The 13866-nt window shown below is 40.4% G+C and overlaps 1 protein-coding gene across 2 annotated transcripts; it reads right to left on the bottom strand.

Moving 5' to 3' along the window:
- Positions 1-1741: 1741 nt before the first annotated feature.
- Positions 1742-10269, bottom strand: emc10 (ER membrane protein complex subunit 10). Of its 2 annotated transcripts, XM_085783563.1 has the most exons (8): positions 10120-10269; positions 9900-9966; positions 8353-8465; positions 7929-8042; positions 5749-5933; positions 5257-5350; positions 3321-3418; positions 1742-2072 (listed from the first exon to the last, which is right to left on the bottom strand). In XM_085783563.1, the coding sequence occupies exons 1-7, from the start codon at positions 10210-10212 to the stop codon at positions 3332-3334; spliced, it is 753 nt and encodes a 250-aa protein (XP_085639689.1). In that variant the 5' UTR covers positions 10213-10269; the 3' UTR covers positions 1742-2072; positions 3321-3331. The 2 variants fall into 2 exon arrangements, with proteins under 2 accessions (XP_085639689.1, XP_085639688.1); XM_085783562.1 differs by lacking the exon at positions 3321-3418.
- Positions 10270-13866: the final 3597 nt, after the last annotated feature.

Below are 13866 nucleotides of genomic sequence, written 5' to 3' on the forward strand. Positions count from 1 at the left end.
CAGCTTCCTGGTACATGGACATATATCACAGGCCACGCTGATAGGGGCCTCCCATGATTCATTAGTGTTTATGCTAAATATAAATTCACACACATGTAATTGATTGTTGCAGCTGAGGAGGAGATGTTTCATTGATGATGCAACTCGGATGATCAGCACTGAGTCTAACCTCCAGCTCTCCACCTGACCGAGGAGGATCCCTTTACAAACAGATTACTCTTGTCGTCCATTCATTCAAACTCTCGTCTTTCCCTCAGCTGTTGTTACCACCTTATTCCTCACGTTGTTTGGCGAAGTGGCAGGTGGGAGGCGAGTGGAAAAGCAGGACGGCGTCGTTCTGAGAAAGGGCCTGGACGGTGATAGGCCGAGGGCAAAGGGCAGCGAAGTGTTGAAGCTCAGCGCTGAGCCTCCTAAAATAAGAGGATCTTCCTCACAGCTGGACTCTGGGACTAAAAACAGAAACAGAGCGAGCGAGTGACTCGAGGAAGAGGAGCGTCCATGTTGACACAGGGACTCTGGGACATTCTGTTGCTAAAGCCGTGCTGCTGTTTGTTGTGGTGGTGGTGGTGGTGGCGCTCTGATCTCATGAGTGTAAAAATACACAGATACATATGATAAGAGCAGCACGGTGATGGAGCAGAGACACAGATGTTCACACCGGATCCTAAAAAAAGGCCCGAGTCTGGATCAGACCTGTTGACGCCTTTTAGTTTGGTTTGGCCGGTTAAAAAGTTTTCACTAGTGCTATGTAGTCAACGTTAGTGGTTTACATTTACACCTGTTTAGTTTAGTTTATAGTCTAGATTAGTAGACACGATGGTGTATTGATGGTGTGACGGGAAGAGAGGGATAAAACTCACAATTTTCAAGTTTAAAGTCACAAATTTAAGAGAAAAAACTTACATACTCCTCTATGGAGGTACATTTGTGTCTTTATTATTCAATCCAAAAAAAAAAGTTGAAACAAAGAAGATATGTTCAATCAAAACAAACTTCACTTCAATTAAATCAACTTTATTTTGACTGAATAATAAAGACACAAATGTACCTCCAAAAAAACATTGCTAGGAAAAAAAGGTTTTTGTCAAAGAAGAAACAGGTCTGTCTTTTTTTTCTATCAAATCTGATTCTTCTTTTAAACTTGTGAGTTTTGTCCTTATAGATTTGCAACTTCTCTTGAAATGTGTAGGTCCCCCCCCGCCCCCCAAATTTGTGACTTAGTTTTTTCCCATAAGTTTCAGACTTTCAACTTTAAGATTCTGAACTTTTAAACTCAATTAATACATTACATTTATGTATTTATTCATGTCTATCTTCCAATGAGGGGTGATAGTATGGAGTCCTGGATGACACACGCAGTCAATAAGTAATAAGTCGTGTGTATCGCCACTTTCCCCCATCAATATACTGTTCATCATATGGATTCAATGACAACATTAAAACTAAATGGTGATATTTTCAAAAGCCGCTGTCACAGTGTTGCTCTAAGCATCAGATAAACTGAGTCTGAAACGGTGATTAATAAAAGATGTGAACAGTTCAACATCTCAGTTATTCTTTTTTCCCCCCCATCACTCATCAGCTTGTTCTGATTATATGTGAAAACCGCAGATGTGTATTTTATTTTGTATTTCATATTACTGCACTACTAGTGTTGAAACTAAATCTGAGCCTCCGCGTGGAAAAAGTTGAAGAAAGTCGCTGAGAATAAAGATGAAGAAGAAAAAAAAACCCTCCAGTGTTCAAGTAATAAATACTTTATTTTCACATTAGTATTAAAAATGCAGTCAGGGCTCATTATCTCCTCTCCGCTGTACAGGTTTCACCTTGTGTGTGTGTGTGTGTGTGTGTGTGTGTGACGGACAGCTTTTCTTAAATAGCATTATGTACAGCAGTTAAAAACTGTTCTAGAGAATTATTGTTCAGGAAATCGTCACAAAAACAAAAATGATTTGTCGTCGTGTTGATCATCGGCCTCCGCCATTGGCTGCTCCGCCGCCACCTCCTCCTCCTGATTGGTCCTGAGCGCCGGACATCATCAAGAAGAGGACGAGAGGAACGATGTACATCCACTGGAGAAGACAAGAAGGTAAATATGACGATACATTTGATTTCAAGATGGAAAATTAAACTGAGATCAGTGACGTCTTTTCCTTCCCGGATTAGATTCAAGTTATTTTCTGAACAGAAGAGAAAACAAGTGGAAGTGTAGATTAGATAAAGAAGAAATCTCAGGATCAAACACCAAACACATGCTGAATATTTTCACAGCAACAGTTAAAGCGGAACTATGCAGGATTTGGGCTGTAATTATTGTGGCTCAGAGTCACTGTGATGGTTGAGTGACCTGTTATGAAGTGAATGGGGTCTAGGCCAATGCGCTCACCCCCCCCACTGGCTGAAAACCGCACTTGCAAGATCAGTCGTCCGTCTCGGTGTTACAAATCTCGTCAATGGATAGAAGTATCGCGAGAAACTGCCTTACGGCAGTACGAGATAAGAACGCATATGACGTCATGCATGTCACGAATCGTGATTGGTTTGAGTTCGGAAAGTCGGAGGAAACCATGGAAACATGAAATGTTTGTACTGAGGAAGTTCAGCTTGTGGCTAACGGGGAGCTAATGCTAACACAGACACACACACCATGGGTCTTTTATAAGATAATGTAATACATCATGACACACACACACACACCTTCGCGTTTTGGAACCTTTATTCATGTGTGTGTATGTCTGTGTCTTTGTGTCTGTGTGTGGCCCTATTAGCGTTAGCTCTGTGCTAGCGTTAGCTCCGTGTTAGCATTAGCTCCGTTAGCTTCGTGTTAGCATTAGCTCGGTGTTAGCAGGGCTTAGCAAACAGCAGTAAACACAAGCACGTGTAGGGGGCGGAGGTGGTGGCGGCGAGTTTTTTTTTTTTTTTTACGACAGTGACATGTGCCTACCAGAACTGTGGGGGAGCTCCGGAGAGGAAAAAAAAGAGAAACCAACGAAGGAGCGAGCTATTTCCGGCCGACTTGCAAAGTTCTGCTTTAAAATCTTGAGATTTTTTGATGCCTTATTCATGACGGAGGATTCCTCATAATAAAGAACTTTGGATTCAAAAATTTTGAGCTTAAAAATGTATTTGGCTTTGAACCTGGGGTAAGAAAAAAAAAAGGGAACACCGAAAAACGGAAAAGAAGAAGCGACAAGTAGGAAACGAGAGCAAGGTTTTGAGTTAGTTCCACTGCTCAGGAGTTAATTATAAAAAGGTGACAGAGTCAGACAGGTGAGGAAGGCAGACAGAAGAAGAAGAAGCCACAAGAAAGAAAACAGTACTTCAGTGGGAATCAGCTCTGCTCTCTGCCTCCCCCTGCTGGGGGCTGTGCCGAATTGGTGGCCATGAGGAAGATTGCACCTCCAAGAATCAAATACCACTGCAACACAGCACAGCACCGAGTCAACACACACTGTCACTGAACGCAGCACAGCACAGAGTCAACACAGGTCACTGAACATGGCAACACACACACACACACACACGGAGCTGCAGCACAGTGGCAAAACAAGACAGAAATCATAAAATCGAGTCCAGGTTCTCCATGGGAACGTTTCCGAACACGGAGACACAGTGTGACTCAATGCCAGGAGACAAACAAACACACTGAGAACTCTTTTTTTTTTTTTTTGTCTCTTAAGTTTAAAACTCAAGTTTGGAGGCGGGAAAGTCGTGGATGATGAGTTCAGTTGAGGGCAACAGCGTCACAGGGAGAAACTGTGGCAACGTAGAGTTCAGATTCAAATCATCAATCAGTACGTTTACATGAACAGTAAGTCCAGCTGTGCTCCGAGTTATTCGATTTTCCCTGTTGCATGTAAACTGACGGTGTCTGCCTCCTAAACATAGGTGGCGATATGCGTCGTTTCAGCAGGGTAATACGTATTCCTGCCCATTTGACTTTTCTGTCACCGAGTAAAAAACTGGAAATAAATAACTCAGAGTTCTCAACCTCAGTTCCCAACCAGACGCGCTGGTCCGGGTCGGGTTCAGGCTGAAAATATATACAAATGACTCGAGTCGGGTCGTCCACAGGCTTCCTGTTTTGTTTTGTTTTTCTTGCTGGTCGCACTGTGTGAAATGCACTTACAGTAATCAGCGCTGACGTCGCTTAAAAAAAAGTCCAGTTTCAGTCCGATTAAAGCAGAAGTAAGCAGAATGTTTGTGTTAATATAAGTCTTAAATAGCTATATCTTCCGACAGCAATCACTTATATAGAGTGTTTGGTCTGAAACACGGGTCTGTCAGTCACTCTGCTCTGCTGTAAGCTGAGGAAAAAACTTTCCTTGTATCCTACAACCTTTATCCAATGAGGAGAGAGAACGGCATAAAGGGGCGGTCCTCTCTGTGTGTGCAGCCAAGAGATGCGCGTGAATGTGGTGACGTAGGGACGAGGACCAATAGATCCATGACGAGGGCGGGGACTGCTAACTCCATCGGCTAACAGAAAGTTAGCCAAAACGACCGGATCGCTTACTTCTGCTTTAAGGCGAATATAGGCCGAAGAAAATCGATTTCTGATCACATTGTCTGGGTGTCTTAGTCGGATTTGGAGAACTCCGGTATTAATCAGACGTGTGTGTACATGCACTTCGGTTGTCCAGTTATAATCGGATTGAGGCCATAATTTGGTTTTTCATCGCTAAGATAACTCTGGGCTCCTCTGACAGCTGGAAACTGAACTCTGGTGGTGACGCAACGACCTGGAGATGCAAGTTTTCAGGTGGTTCCTGGTGAGTTTTCTTTACTCGGGACACAGTTGATGATGCAGTGTCACATTTTGGTATTTTATCCTCTTGTTATCTCAAGAACAGAACAAAAACTGACCAATCACTTAGTGTTTACTCATGTTTGTACACTCCTCTTGGTTTTGTTTGTAAGAACTCAGTGTAAAACAACAAACTGGACCCAAACTCAAAAGTGGTGACGATGCAACATCAGTGTCAAACGACAGTGGGTAAAAGCAGGAGTGACTGAAGCACATGGCAGAGGGAGAACAACAGGGAGAGGAAACAAAAAAAAATGTGCAGCCAATTTTACATTTAAACTCATGCTCTAAAAAAAAGCTGTGGTGGGTCTGACGGAGCCAAATCGGCATTTTCATGTATTCATTAGCTGTATGGGGCCATTACTATTATCAGAGCCCAATTACTGAAGGAAGAGAGTATATCTTTAGGCGGCGCCTGCTTGGTCTTATCAGCAGGTTTCAGTACTTACATATTTAGCGAAGAAAGATTTCTGCTCTTGCGGATTCTTCGCTTTCTTCTCCGATTCCTGCTCCATCCGTTCAAGGAACAGAGCCGTCTCTGGTCTGGAAGAGAGAGTTAGCAATTAGTATTCAAACACCCCCCTACCCACCACACAACAGAGAGCGTCTCTGAAAGGCAGAAAAGTGCAGAGAGACTGGGGGTCTACCTATTGGGAAATTATGTGAAGCTGCTAAGCCCAGGCAAATACAGTGTAAGTGAATCAAAGGCATCTGAAAAAGCTACAGTCAGATACACAGGAGGATTTCACTGATGCACAGAAAGCTTCAGATAGAGATGGAAACGCTGTGGTAGCCCGAGTAGAGAGAGAGAGAGATTTATCAAGTAGCTGAGACAGAAAAGATTAAAAAACACACAAAAAAACTAAACAAAAGAAGGTATAAAAAAGAAAAGAAAAAGAAAGAACAGACACAGATGGATGTAGATGTAATATAGGACCGACCCGGGGGCATTCACGGGCGCCAGGACACGGAGCGTGGTGTTGAAAACCTCCAGATCGACTTCATCCTCCACCTCGGTGCCCCTGCAGGCCCCAGGTATCGTTACTATGGAGACGCCGATGAGATACCCGGAGACATCGGTGTGGAGGGCGATTGCATCACTCAGATGGGACTCCACCATGGCACACTGCGGATCAGAGGAGAACACAGGAGTTACAGCAGCGTTGCCAGCCCGATGCACATCACAGGGAGGACGACGTGCTGCTGTTTTATCTGTTAGGGCTTAAAGAGCTCTTCATCTGAACCCACTCTGCTCACATATTTATTATTTTGTACAAACATTTTTATTCTAACTCAGTGATTTTTTGTAGGGACAACATCGTGCTTTCAATACAGTAATATAATATAGTCGGTCTAGATTTATCACAGTCTGGTCTTTTCTCTTATCGTTACTATGATGCCGTGTAAAGCTCTTTGAGACAAACTGTTTGTAAAAATTGGGTTATACAAATAAAATTGCCTTATAGTGAATCTGGGCTGAAACTATTGGCTGCATATAGGATCAATGTAAACGTATTACACATCGAGGCCTTAAGACGCTTGTTAATATTGGGCTGTGTTTCTATCCGCCGAGTGAGTGCAGTTGCAACAATTAATCGATTGATCAAACCATAATCAATTATTAAATTAATCGTCAACTATTTTGATAATCGGATAATTGTTTTTTTTAACGAAAAAAAAGTCCAAATTCTCAGATTTCAGCTTCTTAAATATGAATATTTCTGGTTTCTTTGTTCCTTTATGACAATAAACTGAGTTTGTCAAAAACAAAACATCTGAGGACGTCATCTTGTGGTTTGAGAAACACTGATTGACATTTTTCAACATTTTTTAACATTTTATTGACCAAACATCTGATCGATTAATCATTTAAATAATCGGCAGATTAATCGATAATGAAAATAATCGTTAGGTGCAGCCCTAGTTGCAGCGGCAGCACAACTCATCCTATTAACCGTCTTTCTACCTTTTGGCGTTTTACCTTTAATTGATAGGATAGTTGAGAGAGACAGGAAATGGGAAGGAAGAGAGAGGGGGAATAGAGAGCCTAAGCGGAAGCAGGAAGTAACGGCGCCATGGGACCTCAACTCTGAAAAACTCGCCATTCAAATGAATGAGACTAAACATTTTATTTCGTGATCCGATTGAATTGTGCCATGAGAAAAAAATATGTCCTCTACCTGTTTAAAACATCACGTGTCATGCCGAGAAATCAGCCGTTTATCATAAAACGGCAACAGAAGAATGTATTTTGTGTAAAGACCGCTCTACGGACTACAGATCTGTGTCCCACAAAAAATACGTCACCAACTGACACGGGAAAGGGCGGCAATTGGTGTGTGACGTCACCTACGCGACTTGTAGTCTTTCTGCTTACAGATTCTTCTGAATTTTATTCTACAATACCTTTACAACAAACGGCTGATTTCTCGGGAGGAAACGTGATGTTTTAAACAGGTAGAGGACATATTTTTTTCTCATGGCACAATTCAAACGGATCACGAAATAAAATTTTCAGTCCCGTTCATTTGAATGGCGAGTTTTTCAGAGTTGAGGTCCCATGGTGACCGTTACTTCCTGCTTCCGCTTAGGCTCTCTATGAGCAGTGAGGACTGTAGCCTCTGCATTATGCTCAACCCACTGAGCTATACGGCGCCACAGAAACATTATTTAAGGGTCAAGAAAACACATAATGTTGCTTTAAAATCACCCGTGTCGATTATTTACTGTATCTCAGGGTTGTTTTGTAAACCTTTTTGTTAAATATCTACAAATTTGACAGAATCCAGTTGATGAAAAGTGCTTTTAAGTGTCAGAAAATGTACAGTGTAAAAATCAGAGATGAACCAGGTTTATGGAATTTTTTTTTAAAGACTGAAGACGAGAAAACAGCTCAGTGTCATTTACTTCATCAGCTTAAAACCACTCAAGAGAGAGATCTTCAAAAGAGCTACGGCTTCATTCATTTGCTCCAATTTAATGACATAAATATTACAGGAAGCTGACAGGCCTCTTAAACCGCTCATGTTGTTGCTGCAGTTCTCTCAGTTCCCTAAAACACAACTATTGAGTAACTGTATTTTTCCCCCCCCTGAAGATTATGTGCTGGTGAAATACATACGGCTCTGACGAACGCCGTGAGGTATCCGTCCATCTGCCGCTCTGTCTGTCTGTCCGCCTGCAGGAAAACACGAGGCACTCTGATTCGGTAGAGGCCGTCCACGGCAGCCACTTCCTGCAGAGTCAATAATGAACAAGACAAACATGTTAGAGATGCAGAGCGTTGAGCACATCCAGCTGACATCCAATTGACCTCTACCTCAGCTTGAAGATTTCTGATTTATTATTCAAATCTACCTATTAAAGTTCATTAGAAATTTATAAAGAAGCTCCTTGCTGCAGTCATTTGCTCTGGTTGCAGAAAACTGAGCCCACAAAGGATTAAAAAGAGTATTTAAAATGAAATAAATTGAACCATCTCTGCATAATTATCTATTTTATATGTGACTACAGTACTTTTTTGAAATTGTTTTGTCACAGTTCACCTTCAGTTTGATTCTGTCTTCCTCTGACAGCTGGTTCTGACTTAGTGAGACACTGGGCTCTCTTCCAGGTTTCAACACCAGCGCCCCACGTCCTCGAAACTTTGCTACATCATCTGGAACAAAGAGGAAAACGTTTGGTAAGAACAGGACAGACAGACACCATGATGAAATAACTGGAGAGATGGCATCACACTTTTAACTTTTACTGTTGTGTTTTTCTATCGTTATTCAGCAGCAGGACTCTGTAGTTAGACTGTGTGGGCATCAATTTGTCTCTGTCACACTAGAAAAATAATGAAAAAAGGACTTAATGGTTGCAAAAGGAAAAAAACAGGAAATTTCTATTCAGACAATGAATATTTTTGAGGCTTGGGAGAAGATGACCTACAGTGGTGTGCAAACCCTGGTCAAAATGTCTGTGTATGTGAACAGTTAAGCAAGTGGAGGATGAAATTATCTCCAAATGACATACAGTTAAACATGAAACACCTATTTTGCAATATTTTAAGCAACATCAGTGTATTATTTTTGTTTTCTATAATTTTAAAAGGGGAAACAAAGCAGCAGCCTGCAAAAGAGTGAGAAACCCAGGAGACTTGAGCTCTCAGATAACTTTGACCAAGGTATCAGACAAGATATTTACTATTGTGATAGTTTCCAAAGGGAGGGCTACTAGCTACTGACTGTGCAGGGGGGCCTTTTCCCTTTCTGTCATTTTGAAATTGAAAAAGATGAAAATGAAAAAAAGGAAGAAAAAGGATATTGTTTAAAAGTGAAGAGAATGTGTCATCTGTAACTTTACGCTTTTTGGAGATCATTTCATCTTCCACTTGCTGAACTGTTCACATTAACAGAAATTTTGACCAGGGGTGCCCACACCTTTGCAATGTCACTGTATATGCATTAGTGAGAAATAAACTCAGTACACTTTTAAAATCTTAAAACTATATGTTATTTCTATATCCACAGGACGTCTTGTGGTTGCTGTCATTGATTAAACTGTTCTATCTGAATATAAAATAAAACCAATTACTATTTCAGTTTAACCTACATCCCGATATTCACTGAGAATTTTGGCAGCTCTGTGAAGTTGTACACCTTTGTTATAATAGGTGATTAATATAATATGGGGACATAAATAGTATTGTTTATGTCATGTCTATGTTATAAGTATAGATTGATTTGATTTTATTGATTTTTGATAAAAAAAAAAAATCAATATAAGTATAGTAGGTATAGCAAGTATAATATACAGAACCAACAAGGTATAAATTGATGCAGAACAGCACATCAAGAAACACAAATACGGTAGTCAAAAGCATTGTATAATAACAGATCATTACAAAAATATGGTTTAAAGAAAAGATAAATGAATAAGTCAAGGACATAAACAGTAGTAAATGGAGATTTCTGAATGGAGTGTCACTTTGCTTTCCTCCATCGCGGATGAGGTGTTAGCATGTAGCACACGGCTGCTCAGCTAGATTACCAGCATTATCAATAACGATCAAATAATCAACATTAATGTGACATAAACACTTTCTTACCAACTTCGAAGGAGTGTTCAAGAGGCACAGAGAAACCACCGAACTCAGTTTCCAAGACATCACCAACCTGAGGGAAACAATAAAATAAAAACCTGTCATTAGCCGTTAGCCGCTAACGCAAAGCTAATGCTAATCACGTAGCTAACAGGTGCAGCTTCCGCTCATCTGCAGCCAAACGATGGGGTTAAATAAACGAATATTTTAATATTTGTACACTTACCCTTCTGCCGTTATTACAATAAACATAATTCGTGCAAAGGAAGAGTAACACAGTTGAAATAACTAGACTTTTAACCGGTGGTAGACGAGCCATTTTGACAGGAACAGCTAGGAGGACGGTCAAGCTAGCGACTACAACAGCACTTCCGGTATTTTTCAAAACAAAAGCCTCCAAAAAAAAAAACATATTTTCATGAAATGTTTTAAACATTCTTTCTTTTTTTTCATGTTCTCATATTTCTAAAATTAATTTGTAAATGTCATTAGTTTTCTATTAACAGAGGTCCAACATAATTTCATCATGTTTGCTTGAGCTGGAGGATGGCTTCATCATTCAAACATCACTCAGCTTTGTTTACATCATTCTCTCATGGTTTAAATGATTGACAGCTTTAAATGCAGGTGACAGGGGGGACGTTATCTACACACAGACAGACACACACTCACACAAACACTGAGAGTTAATTGTTAGAGCTGGGGTTATTTAAGGTATGTGTTGACCTACTTGCGTGCATGTTGTTTATGCATACCTCTCAATATTATATCAACTTGCTTTACTTTTCACTTCTGTCTGGTTCTGAACATGCAATGTTGTCATCTAATGTGCCAGTGCTTCTGCACAGGAACTGTACTCTAGTCTTTGAATTAGTATTTTTAGCATTTTGGTATTTACAGCAGTTTCTTTGTCTGCTGACAGAATGCAGCTAATGAACCAGGTCTGGGTGTGTGCTGCTGTCTTGTAACGTGTCAGCAGCAAGTTTGTGTGCAATTTTGTTTTCCTGGAAAATGAAAGCAGTTCTGATTTCTGTATTTTTTGAGGCAGTTTACAGTTCAGTGTTGCCGTATGTTCTGGCTGTGGCACAGGATGGATAATTTACTTAAAAGACATGTTGTTCAGCGCCTGATGTGATACTCAAGTTTTGTTCTTTGATTGCTGCATATCCCCTTCATATTTATGGTATTGTTTTGATGTAAAATATGCACAGGATTAATTATTTACTATGTGTTAGTATCTGTCAGCTGTAAACCATGTGTCAAACAAACAGCTTCCCCCTTCTTGGCATAAAATCAGGTGTCTGCTCTGCACCTTCAAGTCAGTGTAACGTAGGCTCACATGAATATTCATAATCACCTTGACTCTGGATGCACTGACACGTCCGGGACCAACAGAGGCTGCTAATAGACCAGAAAAGACCCTGAACCTCCTTCTCAAACCCCCTCCCCCCTTGCCCCCTACAAGTGCCATTTTATCACCTGAAAGAATAAACATTTATGTCTTTAAATATTAAAGTCCTGTAGTCAGCAATCTAAACTCTACCTTAGCTGGAGGGTTATTTAGCTAAATGTCCTTTTAGGGAGTAAATCTGAACTGAATCAGAGCAGAAAACTGCCGCTGCGCTGATCTCAGACCTACATCAGTGACTTAATACTGTACTGTACACCCACATCCAGCTGTGGTGGACTGCCGATCACATCTGGCGTCAGAACGTGTCTCACATGTGTCCTCGTGTGATCAGATTTCACTTCTCGGCTCAGAATTATATATTTATTATTTCACATGTGGGAAACTGTGAGTGTTTATTTGCAGTGGTTAGTGCACGCTGTGTGAAAGGGAAGAAGAGGAGGAGGAGGAGGAGGAGGATCCCAGTGGCGATTGGACGCAGACTGACTCCAAAACCTTATCTGAGATGTTCTGCACAGACACACATCCACGGCACCCGAGAGCCCGGCAAGCTTTATTTTTTTTATATTTACCTTAAATATTATTTTTATTGACACAGTTTTTCATACCAAAATATAAACTACACAAAAATCAATACACCAAAACTAAACATACGCACACACACACTCACACCAGGGGAGACACACAAGTGTGATTTGAGTTATAAGAGCAGCACAGTATATGATAATCATGTGCCAAGGACAGAAACACACAACAGTACAAACAACAATCTATAAACAGCAGAACTGTAATGTTGCAGAGAAACTCAAGAAAACATCTTCGCCTGAACCCTGCACATATCACACACCTTGACACTGAATATGTGTGCTAATATTTTAAAACAATAATCATAAATTCTTTCTCATATCGTACTGACGAGTACAACACCAGATTTCTATTTGTTTTTAATGTTTTCGTGACTTTTATTGTTAATATATTAATACAGATTTCATCAGGTTTAAAAAAAAAAGGAGCCACAAGATTCCTCCTACATACATTGACCATGTAAATTGAATGTTTAAAGTTTATAAAAGTACATGAAAACAGGGACGTCCTGGTGCCATAAGCTGAATAAAAGCAAAAATGTAAGAAAAAGAAGTAAAGGAATATGATTATCTATTGAATGTACGGTGGCCCTGAGAGACCAGTGTACTTCAAATGAAAAAAAAAAAAGACATGAAAAGACACAAACACTATAAAATCATCAACACATGTGCTACAAAACTGTTTTCGGAGACACAAAGAAGTGACGGACCAGACAGGGGCTTGTTTTGTTTTGAAGCAGAGTTTGTTTGTTTATCACACGATTCACATTATTGCAGTGGTTCCCAAACGGTGTGCCGAGGCACACTGGTGTGCCGTGAGGCAAGTCCAGGTGTGCTGTGGGATTTTGTGACAACCATACATTATTATTGCAATACGGTATACAACTACACAAAAAATAATTATTTTTAATTTACTATCAGTACTTTGTATGCGCTCATTTCATAATACAGAGGCAAACTCTATACCTAAAAACAATTCTTAAAAAACCTCAAAGAGAACCCCATATTTCGCACAATATGTTTCAATACTGATCAATCTGTAGGACCATGGACGGTGCAGCTTCCTTGCATTGACACTTCTCTGTGATGACATTTTGCAAAGTTTCCTTTGCCTTATTGTGACCTGTCTGGTTTAAATGGTTGTATTGCTGCTTTGATGAAGCCTAATTTGATAAAGTTTCAAATTAATTTTTTTTAAATATTTTGTTAATAAATATGATTTCGTGAGTAATGTAACCTAGTTGTCTTTGTCACATTTTATTTGGCATTATTAAATAATTATGCACATTTACAGATATTTTACATGATATAAGTGATAACACGTGTTATGAAGGCTATTTTGAACAATAGGTGTGCCTTGAGATTTTTACTTGTCCTTTGGTGTGCCTTGGCCACAAAAAGTTTGGGAACCACTGCATTATTGCATGATGCTCTGCAGGGCCGTTGCTAGGAATTCTGGGGCCCCTGAAAGAATACTGAAGTGGGCCCCTGACTTTTCCACTTTTTTTCTTAGACTACGTATGTAGTATCATTTTTTATTTAGCCTACTTTGTTTTGATGCTGATGCAGCATTACTATGAATTATAGACTAGAATTATCATCACCTTTCTCCCCTATACAACAGCTCTGATGCTCTGTTAGCTTAGAATTAATCTTCATTTCACTCAAATCACTATTTTTTGTTGTCCCCAGAGACGCTTCAGTTTCTGCAGTGTCTTTGCAAGTGCGTGCGCTGACCCTTCAGGGCCACCGTACGTAGCTTGCAGCTGTTTTCAGGTTTTCAACTCAGGGACCCACAGGGGACAATGTGTTTTTAAAAGTCGTAGATACTTTGTGGCTGTAACTCTGGGTCAGACACGGAGCTCACTCGTCGTGGTGGCAGCGGCTCAGGCTGCAATATGTTGCACCTCCGAGCCAGAATTTATGGATCGTTGTTCTTCTTTCTCTGTGGCCTCGGATCGCATTAGATCCTGGCTTCAGT

The sequence above is a fragment of the Trachurus japonicus genome, chromosome 8, assembly GCF_045865225.1.
Source record: "Trachurus japonicus isolate A0001 chromosome 8, Traja_1.0".
In the NCBI taxonomy this organism is placed as follows: domain Eukaryota; kingdom Metazoa; phylum Chordata; class Actinopteri; order Carangiformes; family Carangidae; genus Trachurus; species Trachurus japonicus.